A 14,036-nucleotide genomic window follows, 5' to 3' on the forward strand; every position below is an offset into this window, starting at 1 on the left:
TAGGATCTTAAGACATGAACAGAAGACACAAATTAAGCCAGTTCCAGTAGATATGCCAAGGACAGGCACCAAGTTACATCTCTCCCTGGACCTCTGCTGGTTAGCCAAAGAATTTGACATACATTGTTTTCATTGACTTATTCCTCTTTGCCCACTCACACCAGTAACTCCATTAGCTGCTTCAACTCATTCATTTTTAACCACAGGTTTTACAAAAAGCTGGATTTGCCATGAAAATTACTTTATTCAGGCAGCAGGAATTATAACTTAGGTAATGGTGGATAAACCATCCCACGGCAGAAGCCAAGATACTCATGTCACAGCTTCCCTCCATATATATTCAACCAGAACCTTGTGGACTGTCATACATCTTTTTTCAGGTCTGATTCTTTTCTGTGCTGTGCCTAGTAAGCTTCTCAGACTGTTTGTTCAGATTGCCAATCTCCTAAGGGTGCATTCAGGTACCAGTGACTAGATGTGTCTGTAAGAAATGCCTGTAAATATTGTATCTAATCATTTCCTAAATATTTCCTAAATATCTAAACGTTTCCGCATATAATCACACAGCAACATGGGTGCATTAGACAGTAAAAGAAAGTACTTACCATAATATTTAAATAAATAACTGCATCACTTTTCAAGTAAAGGGATATGACACAGTACACAGAATAATACAACATTTATTTGAACAATCAGTGTTACAAAGAAGTTAAATTCACATAAACTACAGAAAACATTTCCAGACTAAGCACAACGTAAGCCAGAAAACATCAAGCACTATTCCAGTGAGATAAGAGAAGCTTTTAGAAAATATATCAGGGCTAGCTATACATAACACAGAAAATACTACTGTAATTCTTAAAGCACAATGAAAGAATACTAGATTCAACACAGTAACAACTATATTTGATTTAAAAGTACTTCCCCTCTTATGTCAATGACACTAATGAGAAAACAACAAAACGATTCAAAGATGCCTTAGAACCTGGCTTTATTACTATGACTAACATCATCACTTGGACAAATCACATTACAGGAGTTTGGGAGGCTTGTACCAAGTCAACTCAGAAACATGATTTGTGTTGAGAGCCGGAGTAACCACAGCTGATCAGCACAGCTGACAAGATCAATAAAGAGTAACAATTAAAATTAAAAAAAAAACTGTATCCACCGCTACAAATACTGGCTAGAATATAATTATAAGTAAGACAAATAGGTTCAAATCCAAATAAGTACAAGGACAGCAACTGCAGCTTGTTTTTCATTTTTGCTTCTAAGCAACCTATCAGTGCATCAGGTCTATGGGTCTGTTTTGCTGTGGATCCAATCAGTCACACAGATTTATTGAGAGTTTGTTTTTAGCAGGTTTAGTGGAGAATGGGTTGAAGACTGGCAGGCAGTGCTGAGATTTTTACCTTTCAAATGGAGAAGGATCTTATAGAATTAACTGTTAATGAACAAGGGCTCCAGGCTTAGTCAGTGTATCGTAACACTTCTGCATACCAGAGACATTAACATGACCATCAATTACAGGGTTATACACAGATAATGATTTTCCATCATGTGGGCTGTTCTCTCACAAGACACAGCATACTCCATTAAAGTACTGCACCATGTGGTAATTTTTTTCTTTCAGATCAACGTGTAAGGACAAAAGAAATTACCTGCAATACTTCAATACACTTTCTTCCTTACTTCTTTATTGTGGAGGGCTCTGGTTTTGAACTAATGTTTGAAATAGGCAATGTCAGCATTTAGAGTTCTTCAAAACCTCTGTAAAAAACAGGTTTGTCTTACCATGGCTGTGAGCAGTTGCTGGGCTGAGAGATGGCTGGAGTAACTCTTTGGTTGGAGTAAAATAAGCTTCTTTCCCTTGGCGCTGGCTCATTTTTCCTGGAGTTAAAAGCTGAGATTCATCGCTGTTTGTTACCACTGCTGAAATACAAAATGGATGCTCACTCAATCTTGTGTTCTTGTATATAGATTTATATCAACTTCAATGCTTTTTATGAAATGTGGATTAAACGCTGCCTTGTGAAATACTTCTTTCTATAAAACGAAGATTTCAAACCAGAGATTTGCTTGGGAGGGGATGGCAGCAAGGAGCCAGAAAAACTGGTCTAAGATATGAGTCAGAAGATGCAAACAAAAACTAGTAGATGTACGAAAGCTGCTACTGAATACAGACACTGCACTGAGCTGTTACTGAAGTGCTGAAATTAGGATTTCTTTGCCACTTTTTTTACTTGGTTTAACTAGTCACAGGAGAGTTGACCCAGGAAACAACTTGCTCAGTCAAGCTATACTAGCATCTCAGAAGGCTAAGATGAATGAATGTATACATAAACATCAAAGACATGCACCTTATTAATAAAGATCATGTAGGGAATATATTAAGGGAAAGGTTCCTCTCCTTGAACTTTATCAGTTTGAAAAGGACTTGTTTGATCTCTTTTAGCTATTCGTAACTAGGCGGCCATCCTGTTTATGATGTTCATACTTCATCCTTAAGCAGCACATATGAACTGTAAATTTTTTGATAGGGTAAGAATGGCTGACTCAGTAACATCTGCCCTTTGGAACTACATGTATGGATAAAAAGAGATTAAAAGAAAAACAGAAGATGCTTACTAAGTAACATTCTGCCTAAAAGACTGTAACTTATAATGCTGTTCACTTTAAAGAGTTCCCCAGCTTTCCCCAAAATAGTTTTAAAAGTTCAGTAGAACATCTAGTTAAAAAAAATTCTTAAATCACGTGGACTTTTCAGAAAATCAGTCTGTAAAATGGGCAAATAATTAGAAGTTTTTTAACATTCCTTTTAACTTTAATAAAAAGCATTATAAAAGTTGCAAACAAGTGGAAATAAATCAGTTAAGACCATGTATGTCTATGTGCACAGGAGCAGCAAACAAGAAAAAGTTATCTCCCTGCTTTCCAATGCCTCATCCTGATGCTCCAAGATATTTGCTGTAGGGCAAGGGGAAAGACAAGGACAGGCAGAACAAAAGCCTGGGATCATTCAGGCTGAAAAAAAGCTTTAAGATCATCAAGTCCAACCATCCACCCAGCGCTATTAGCCCACTGCTAAACCATGTCCCAAGTAACATACCTGTTAACCTGAAGGATGAAACAGTGAATAAGATTACTAAGAAGATTTCATCATTTTTACATAAGGGATCAACTAATGACTAATTTTTTAAGATGCCGTGCTGCGTGGAGCCAAGAGATGGACTCAATGATCCTTGTGGGTCCCTTCCAACTCAGGGTATTCTATAATTCTAAGCTTGAACACCTACATAAACCTTATAAATCTAATGGCAGAAGCTCTGGTACCTTAGACAGAAACAAAGAAAACTATTTCAAAGAAAAGGAAAAAGTATTTGGGAATGAGAGGAGGAGAAGCTATGCATGTAATGAACCTCAGTTCTTAAGATGTCATCAAATTGAACACCTTACATTTGGAAGTAGGTCTTTTATTTAAGAGGTGATATTTAATTATTACATACTAATAAATAGCTCAGCAATTTGAAGAGGCTCTTTGGCTGCTGTCTATAGTTTCTGATAAATTGATTTTATGAACAGTAAAAAAAAAAAAAAAAAAAAAAAGAAGTGTGGCAAACACATAAATTATCCATTTACTGACTATGCCTGATGGTCCTATGGCTAATATCTAATTCATTTGAAGTCAGAGATGATTTTATCCTGGAATTTGGGTAAATTCACAAAATAAAGTAGGTTTTTCTTTCAGAAAAAGAGCAATGGTCATTTACTCTAGTGTCTCGTGCACTTGCAAAATCAAAGTTTAACATGAATGAAGAAATGATGTTCCTAGTCAATCATATTAGTTCTCATTTACCCATAAATCCAAACTGAAGCTTCTAGTGCCCACTTGGGTGCCCACATGGACCTACAGTAAAATCTTGACAACTAATGAACAGTGTGGGTCTCAAAACCCACACTCAAATTCTGGCTAATCTTCAAAGCACCCACACTTTCTAGAGAGTGAGGTCTTAGCTTCTTATTCAGGTCTTTATGGCAAGGAAATCCAAAATCTGGTTTTTCTAATGATCCCAGGGAACATGTCACTTCCGTTTCAGATGTCATCTCTGCAACTTGAGAAATGGATTCAGTAGAGACATACGCAGCATGCACATCAAGTAAGATACAATAGCATTGCCAACCATTTCTTCCACTCAATGGCCTTGAAGTGGTTATGTATTTTTAGACTTTAGCTCAGGCTTCAGAGCACTCGCACAAGAGAGAAAAGAACTTAGTTCATTCTTTACCTGAACATGTTTAAACTCATAATCTACCTCCTTAAAGCTAAGCAGAACACTATTTTCAGAAAGAAACATTAAGTAGTAAACATCAAAGCCTCTTTGTGAATCTTTGGAGGGCACATTTGAATACCAACAGAACTGTTAGAGATGATAATTTATACTTCTATTTCTCACTACTAGCAATCAAATTACTAATTATAGATTGTCAGTAAGATTTATGTATCAGAAGAAATACAAATTGAGGTCTTTACAGCCAATTTATTTCATCAGATTAGGTTGTGAAAAAAAATAACTGAAGTGGTAGATTGCCAATTTTTCTGTTCCATAATGAGCATATCAAAGCGCCTACACACTTAGTACAGCACAAGGACATGAGATATAGGAAAAGGTCTATTCAAATTCAGTTCTGCATTAGTTTTTACTGTCTAAGAAGCAACAGTAACTCCACTTACAGAAAATGAGGAAAATTATAAGTTGGTAAATTGGAAGTGTTATTTAGGTAGTTATTTTAGCATTAAGCTTTTACATAGTCTGTTTTCAGGGATTTTCTAGCACCTAGCATGGTTACTGCTTTCACTGAAAAAAAAAACACCATGAAAAATAACTTCAAAATGTGGGAAAAAGAAGCTTCAGGAATGATCTGCAGGCTTATGAGTACACTCTACTAAGTGCCTGATTTTCAAATCAAACATTTATATAGCACAGCCATCTCATATTTGTTTCAAGGAATCACAGAGTAGTTAAGGTTGGATGGGATCTCTGCAGCTCATCTTTTCTATACCCTCGCTCAAGCAGGTACACTTAGAGCAGGATGGCCATTTTTACATTAGATTGTGAGATTTTTTGCAATCAAAGTCCGGGAGACTTTTTGTACCTCCTATCAACAGCTCAGAAGACACAGAAGCTGTGGATGCCATTAACTATATATCATAAACTGAGACAAGAGACGAGCAGCAGCCTGTACATTAATCTGCAGTGCAGAGTTTAAAACTTTGAATAAATTTATTTTGTACATCTATTATTACAGAAAGTAGCAAAATATATTAACTTGAAAAATAAATGCTTGGATGCTAAAAGAATTCTTTCTATTGTAAGTATTTTCATGATTAAATATCATCTTTATATTAAGAATGTGCCTCATCAAAATGCGTTCTTCATAAAGAGAAAACCTCTACCTGGTATGGGGTTAATGAACAGCCCACAAAAATTGATTAAAATCACAGCTTCTGCACAGATTTCTTACAAAGAAGAAAGTTCATGCCTGCACCTGTCCCTCCCTCACATACACAAACTCTAAATCCAAGGCAAAATTACTCTGCCAATCATACAATCACACTGATGCACATGAAGCAGTGGCACTAGTCAATCTTTGACTGCATGCTCATGAACACACATAAGCTTTCTCTATTGAAACAGCAGTCAGTCTTTGAGTACTACAGTATATGCACCAGTGGATTTCTGATGATTTATTGAAATGACATAGTGAAATTAAACCACACAGCGCCATAAACATAAATGCAAAAATGAATTTGTTTCTGAACCACTTTTCCTTGTCTTTATTATCTTCACTATAGTAGCTTTTTAAGGATTGTTTTTTGTTTGTTTGTTTTCAAAACAGTAAATTTTCCACTGTATCTCAGCTTCTGGATTTGAAGACAGAAGAAAATGAAATATTTAGCATAGGGGCTCATTTACAAAGAAGGAGGCTACCTATGGTGCACATATGTCCGAAATACCATAGTAAAGATGAGTTCACTTACTTGATGGTCCATGAGAGTCTCTGTTATCACCATGATGCTGTGCACACATACAATTGAAGAACGGAGAACAGCAAACAAAAAGATCCAGGCCAGGAAGAAGCAAGTGCACAAAAGCAGCAGCAGCAGGAAAGAAGGACAATGAAAACAGAGTTAGTTCATGGCTAAAATACAACATGCACCTCAATACCAAAGGCAAGACCTCAAGAGACTTAGCTTAGAAAAGTTGAAGCAACAAAACTGACAAATATACTAATAAAGAAGCCATTAGAAGCCATCACTGTGTATGGTTAGTGTACATGATGAGCAACTGACTAAGCTGCTAATTCTGAGTGGAATCTCCCACTGCTCCTATGACTTGATATATAACGTACACTAAGCAATTTCCAGCTGAAATGTTTTCAGAAGACCAAAGCTCCAAAGGTAGTTGAAATAACACAACATTCATTTCCAAAACCGGTCCACTTTCAGACGGGTGTTTCAGAAATAAAAAGGTTCTTAATCATTAGTGTGCAAACAAACACAAAAGTGCTAAAGAGATACCCAAGCCTAATGGCTTTGGCAGGCAAACATCAACTTAGAAGTCACATTTAGTATCAAAATATATCCAAAGAACCGATTTGCATTAATGAATTATCTTCCTCGCGTTGAGATATGTGAAATGTGGCCACCGCAGGACAACAATCACACACTAACAGTCTGGACACCTTTCTGACATTGGAATTGCTTGAAAGTCACTACTAGCAAAGCCACAATGGGCTTAAGATCCCACTGTGCTCATCAGTGTACAGACAAGGTAAGTCCCATCCACGTCTCAAAAGGTTTTTTGAGACACATACAAAAACAAAAGAGGTGAAAGCCAGCACATAGATCAGCATGAAATGCTATTTCCTTTCTAACACCAAAATAAATCCAAAAAAGCCGTACCTACTATACCTCAGACTAAAACCTTCTGCTCCAGTTCCATGTAGGAAAGAAACCTTCACCCTGCTTTACAGAGCATTCATTTTTGCCTCTCTGTTACCAGGACTAATTAAAAGCAAATTTGAAAAAAAGTAAAAATCTTTGCAGGCAGGAGACTCATCATTCCCCATCTGAAAATGCAGACTACTATCCCTCACAGCTGCCAAGGGGCATTAAATCATCAATGCAACGTGCAGTGACAAGCAAACCTAAAATAATGCAACAAGAATTATGGAATTGCAGGACAAATCATTGCAAAGATGAGGGAACACTTCTTTCATAATGTTGCACTTCATGGAAATAGATGTGATTGAACAAGAGAAGCTGAAATAAAGTGTGCTTGGTATACAGCCTTCTGCCCCTTGTCAGACACTTCAGGTCAGAGGGAAACAATCCTAAAGGAACTCATGAACTTACCAGACGAGTACCAGCATACGAAGTGCATGTAATAATTGAATAGTTTTCAAGGTACAGCTTTTTAGTGACATACAGCAGGAGAAAACTGCTGTTTGGATTGTAACCGTATTAGCCTATGCTGTTTACAGATTGAAGAGAATTACTGACAGGAGAGCAAGGAAAGAGTTTGCAGTAACAGATCCAGCAGCTGATGGAAGGACTTGAAGTGCCAACGCTCAGTGCTGGTCTGCTTTATTTTGCACTGCAAGTCGGAAAGCAAGAGAAGAGAACTGGAAAAATAAATTATTAACAGGCACATAGATCAGAAGTTTCTGATGCTCGGACAGCATGGATACTAACAGAGCATACTTACACATCGAAGAAACGGAGACAAAGCACAGCAGAGGGTTCTGTCTCACTGCCTGCTTCTCAAGCAGTTTGACCAAGATACAACATGACACCACAGTGCAGGGCAACTGGTCACCCGAGACGATGCAGGGACTTTTGCGTAAATATTTTAGCATTGCCTGGTTAATCCTATGCACTGGTACAAACAGCTCCCATGCCAGGGACTGAAATACAAGCCTGGCTAACTCTGTCCCCTCTGTCCCCAGTCTTCCCCAAAAAAACATTCTGTTTACACACCAAACACGTTCCTTTGTGGCCTGTGCATTTACCTACAACCAAAGGAATATTCTGAACACGATATGAGATGCTAAAATACTGAGATGAGATTATTTCAGTCAAGAAGACCTCTTCACTTTCCAATAGTCCATTGCACCTCAACGATTTGCAATTCCTATCCCTGCAGATCAGCAATTCAAACCCCTCAGGAAACAAAAAAAAATGATCGTTTTACTACCTCAGTGACTGCTTTGAAAAGAATGCCCCTCTCAGGGCGTTCCTGTTCCTCATCTCCCACAGTTTTTATTTTGAATATAAAGAATTAAGAGAAATCAATGTAACTGTATTTCCAGAAACACGGTCCACTGTATTATCACATTTATTGAACTGACAACAAGCTTCAGTTTCAGAGTAAATCCTCTGACAAGAGAAGCTCTCAACATCAAATAATTTATTTTCTGCTGGAGTGTATTCAGTTAAAAATGTTTCTACCAAACCACACAAAGCTCAGCACTCCTCCCAGTAACGTTTCAACTATTCAAGACCAAAGAATGAAGAACAGCAACACAGACCAACACACGCTACAGTGGCAATAATACTGTTTTCATACAAAAGCTGTTCTTTGCTTCAGAGAAGTATTATTTTTAGACATTCATTTCTCAGGGATAAAGCTTATACTGCCACTAAGCCTAGAATTACATCTGCCAACTTGTCCTACAAAACAAAATCCTTTTCCTGTCGAAGATTAGGCAAAAGCAAAAGTGAATGTCATGCTAGTGTGTCTCAGTCTCACTACAAGAGATCAATTTGTTAAAGATATTTACTGGACTTACAATCTAAACCTATCACTAAATTCTTAATGGAGTTTGAATACATATTTTAAAGCCAAATCAGAATTTTTAGCCTGATGAAGAGAGATATTTTTGGGAAGCCATTTTTATTACATATAAATCACTAATATTAGTCACGTTTCAATTAAGTTTAGGACCACTAACCCAGCCTGCAGAGCTAACCAGTAAAAAGGACCAATAAATTATGATTTGAGAGGGTAAAAAAAGAAGGTACTTTGCCATCTGCCAATGCATTTAAATAAAGACTGACCATACAACTTTATATCAAATGCAACATAAAATGCATACTTTGGTCAAAAGTAGTTGATTTCAAAGTTGTTAAAAATAGTAATTAAAAAACAATCTTTACAACAAATACTCACTTGAAATACCTTGCACTCTGTGCTACTTAAGCTTGTTTGAATTATTATTTTTCAGAAAAATAGGCAAAAACATTGGATCTGCCCAACTTCAGATTTCTATGTAGTAAAATGTACCCAGCCTCACTTCAAGACACCTTTTCAAAAGAAGATGCTTTTGTGAAGGTCTGTCACAAAAACAGAAGTAGCAAATTTCAATTACCTTCAACTTTACAGTGAAGTCCTTTTTAAGGTTAAGGAGCACAGCAATTGAACTGATGGTATTTATTTGTAAATAAAATATCCCATTAGAGAGTTGGCATGTGACACTCAAAGTGCATTGTGCATGGGATATGCACATATTTGTCCTGCACAACTCAAGGAACCTTTTAACTGTAGGAAAAAAAAAAACACTTTTTTTTTTTTTTTTAAGTGCATTGTAAAACAATCTTGAATTGATTGTCTCAAAAGTATTTTACTACTGCCTTTATGTTATCAAATGAATAGTTTTGTGTGGTAGTTGAACCATCACAAAAAAAAAGTTTGTTGCTAATTAAGTGTTAAACTTCATATTCACCTCAATTTACAGACTCCAATTGTGCCTTTTGGAGGCAGCACTTTGTGCTGCAGCTCTGGAAGGAAAAAATCATTTCCTACTTCAGTAATTAGAGTGCTTTCACACAACACAGCTTGTGGAAATATTAAGTTCTTAAATAATTCTGACAGCCTGATGATGACTAAGTGTCACAGCACCCACTGTGCTCTTCCTGTTTTTAACTTGTGCTTAGAAAGAGAGCTGGGAGATTCACTACTTCAGTAAATTTATAATCTGCATAGATTGCCAATTTTTATACCTGAAATGAACCTGAAAATACATCATTACCCATCTCTCTTCTGTTCCTGCCTCCATTCCATCGAGAAATAGCTTATTTTTCTTTTTGTCTATAGTAAGTAACTAGTGAAGTGTAACAAGTAAGACTGGCAGGAATATTTTTATTTTGGGATTCAGATGCACAAAGTATCAAATCCAGGAACCAGGCATTTCGGGACATCCAGCACTCCTGCCATTAGAGCCTACCAAATTATGGTTGGTAGGACATAATGTACCAAGTGCATATATAAGGAAAGCATCAGCTCCAGCAGAAACAATTCAAGCCTTTTAGCCCTTCTTCTTGGAAAAACATCTTTATGCTTTCATTTGAATAGATGAAGCCACATTTAAGTTACTCACTGAATTTCTGTCAAGTTCCCCATCAACCAGAACAGTCTCCATGCTGAAAGAGCACGCTGTGTCTCTCCTTCAGCTACAGTTCTTCCATCCTGCCACTCAGTGTCCTGGAGAGAAAACAAACAAACAAAAAATAATGTCCAGAGTCTGAAATCCATTAAAAATCTCTCATATTCTCTCTTAAAAGACCAAAGAATCTTCTGCTGTATACACTCTGCATTATGGTTCCTTGCAAAATGCGCATACTACCTATAAAACGCAACCTTTTAGGAGTTAAGGGAGAAGTTAGCTGCTGAATAAATGGCCAAAACAAAAGCTATTCCACATACACTCACAAAGGCAAGCCTTTACATTTAGGCACAACTGCCACAAACGACAAAGAGCTGAAAAAACATAAACGAAAGAAATAGCCAGATGGAGGGAAATCCTTCATTTTTCCCCTGTATTTTTCTTTCACTCCAGACATTAGCAGCACCACACCACTTCTGCCCTGCAAACACAAGCACAAACACACACATGCTGCTTGGATATACAGAAGGTGTTCTGGAATAGTAGAGACAAAGAGCTTCTCAATTTAACTTTGGAAACAGCCATGTTTTATTTTGTGGAACCACAACAGAGAAATTCAATTATTCAAGGCAACCAGCCCCTCTGTGGCATGCCGGGGCATTCAGTTCATGGTCGCTGCCCTGGAATCTGGCAAACAATGCCTCATTCTCTTGATATTTCCTATTTACTTCTCTGATAGAGAACAAAAGCTATAAAAAAAAACTCGATACTCACACCACATTTGAAGTCAATAGTGAGACAAGAAAAGGGTTTGGAAATGAAACAGTGATAAGGTTTAACCACGTGTTTAGTGGGTTCAAAGAGGGAAGCAGATGAAGATGGGATGGGCACAGAGATGCCCCCAGCTCCACAGAAGCAGAAGTGAGGGCTGCAAGCCAGCCCATGCAGAATAGAGGAAGGCAGCAACCCACAGGACAACAACCAGCTGTCCCTGCAGCCTCCAACCACACTCACAGCGTCTGCCCTCTTGCCAGAGCAAGCAGTCAGCACAGTATTAGCCCATGGACGCTTTCTTCTCCCTTTCTAAGAAGGGCTGGGCAGGAGGAAGCTGAGTCAGAAGCCAGATACTGAACATTTGGGCAAGAAGAGGAGCGTGAAGACGATGGCATTTTTTTTAAGCTACTGTATTAGCATACTGTGCTAGGGGTACACATGAAACTGTAGATTCAGCTCAAGCAATAGCAGAAACGTAACTGAGCAGAGAGAAAGGTGGTCCCACAGCCTTCTGGAGGACAGGGAGGACAGGGAGAGAGATGGGAAAAGAGAGGAGAGCACACCAACCTGGCCGTGCAGCCCCAAGCCTGCCTTGGAAAATACACACTCGTGGAAGAAAATCGTACTACAGAGAACAAGCATTTGTTCAGCTGTTCCATAATTGCCATAATTTTTGTTCTTGTATTACATAAAGCACATTAGAATTAAAACTCCCTTAGGCAGAACAAATAGAATTAACACACCGTAGCAAATTGAAATACTAAATTACCATAACATACGCCACTGAAACACAAAAGAAAGTGATAACTTTTTTAAACAAAGCCATAGTCTGCCATTGTGCTTAAGAAATTGCAAAGGTTATTGTTCTCTATGACTCAGTTCAAGAACCAAGGACGAGCTTTTTCATGTACCTCAGCAAGTACTGAGATGACACGTATCTGGGAAGTACATGTCTGGATGTTTTCATTTAAATTGGAAACTCTATCCATTGGAAGGGAGGTTATAGGGGATTAATTGACATTACTGAGGTGAAAGGTAACGTTACCACAGGCAGAACTCATCCCTACCACTTTATATCCATGAGCAGCAGGCACAGCAGCACTGCCTCCCCAGGAGCAGATGGGGTGCAGACCACCAAGGCTTCACACTCCTGCAGGCTGCTCCTTTTCATCTCTTCACCCCACACCCATTTGGGGCTCTATTATTAGCAGGCTATTCAGCAGCACCAGGATGGCTGTGCACACATTCAATTTACGGAAACACTAAGCACTCTTAAACAGGATGAAAAAGGAGTGACACCGCAAACAGATGCACACACTGATACCTAAAGCAGTCAGTCAGCTGTTGGCTTTGCACGAACTCGCTGCCACACTCAGTTATCCAAACAAACAGATCTTTCCTGACACAGGAATATTCACCTTAAAGCTGTTTTAAACAGATCTCTGTTTTTATCAGATATCTTCAACTTATGGTTTTTATTGGTAACACTCCTGGTGCATTCAGGTTCTGTCTGTCCACAATACTGCAGCCATTTCTTCATTTTCCCTTCTTTCAGTCACAAAGGTGGTACCCATGACACCTACCCCAGTACCCACTTCTTGCCATTTCCTGCCTTATCTGCTGGCCAGGCAACAGACCATCCAGCACAGCCCAGTGCACCACAGAGGAGTTACAGGGGGCTTCCAAGAGTGAGTGCAGTCTTTTCTACTTCCAACCCAAACATCAGGTTGGAAAATACAGCCCCAGTTTTAAATCACCACCGTCTTAGCTTTTGGGAGGCCTTTAGGATGTGCTTTTGCTGTTCTTGTCACACACACCAGCACAGACAATCTGTTTGTCTGTCTGGTTGGTTGGCCTGGGTTTTTTTAATTTACAGACATTCCCATTCCATAATCACATCTCTTAAGAGCTCACAAACTGAAATTGTTTCAAGATAAATATATGATGATAACCCAGCTAATCCTGTTTCTTCTATAAACAACAGATACAAACAGGAACTTAGAAAGATATTGCTCATTTTAAAGCAGCTCCAACAGACAAATGATGCTATAAAATAAGCTATTTGTTTCCAACTGTGAAGTTAATCTAGGGTGATTAGCTCAGAAGCATACATTTCAAGCAAAACGAAGATGCCACTTCTCACACAGCCAACAACCTATCATGCTAACAGCTCTATTTCATTTCCATTGCTGTTTCATCAATGGATCAAGATACTTGAATCTTGGCAGGCTACATATGATTTAGGTATGTTTTAGCTTTGTCCTTAAGCACCATCACCTGCAGTCATTAGATATCCCATTTGCAGCACGCTGCTGTTTCCTGATCTGCTGTAGTATCACAGTTTACACTCCAACACAGTAACTGGTAGACAAGCACACAGCCCCATCTGTGACCCGCTAATGGGCTGCAGCGAGTGCTGGCTGAAATGGATACTGCGCGCTGCTCTGGCCTGCCCAAGGGGGAAACATCCTCCAGGGCTCTGACCTCAAAACAGACCTGCTAATCTGTTGGACACCTGCCTTCTTTCTTTAAGGTCTAGAATAAGTTACTGCACTTCAAACGCCCAAGATGGTTATCAGCTGACAGCATACTCTAAATTTTGTTACGATGACACGGGTGTAATTACTTGACTTCAAAGATCAGTGAGGCAACAAACACAGGCACGCTAGCAAAAATGAAACCTTGCTGTTTGCATTGGCATCAGGAAGGGTAAGAATTGACCTAAGTCCTTTCTGCAGTCACAACAGCACCTGAGAAATACTCCACAGGGAACCACTGAATCATTTAGGTTGGCAGTGCCCCTGGGGTCCATC

At 38.6% G+C, this 14,036-nt stretch overlaps 1 protein-coding gene across 9 annotated transcripts in view; it reads right to left on the minus strand.

The window, feature by feature from the left end:
• Window positions 1–14,036, minus strand: part of OSBPL8 (oxysterol binding protein like 8) — a 73,181-nt gene that overhangs the window by 39,928 nt on the left and 19,217 nt on the right. For 3 of the 9 annotated variants that reach the window (XM_015856903.3, XM_085537195.1, XM_085537185.1), the window contains exons 2-4: window positions 10,444–10,547; window positions 6,044–6,080; window positions 1,798–1,935 (exon numbers count right to left, since the gene is read on the minus strand). In XM_015856903.3, coding sequence (XP_015712389.2) covers window positions 1,798–1,935; window positions 6,044–6,080; window positions 10,444–10,485 — 217 coding nt within the window. In that variant the 5' untranslated portion in view covers window positions 10,486–10,547. Of the gene's footprint in view, window positions 1–1,797; window positions 1,936–3,993; window positions 4,116–6,043; window positions 6,081–10,443; window positions 10,548–14,036 lie in introns of those variants that run through there. The other 6 variants (XM_085537213.1, XM_085537200.1, XM_085537218.1 and 3 more) reach the window with 4 other exon arrangements.

Source organism: Coturnix japonica, chromosome 1 (genome assembly GCF_054131305.1).
Source record: "Coturnix japonica strain WE chromosome 1, WE-NBRP24, whole genome shotgun sequence".
Lineage (NCBI taxonomy): Eukaryota > Metazoa > Chordata > Aves > Galliformes > Phasianidae > Coturnix > Coturnix japonica.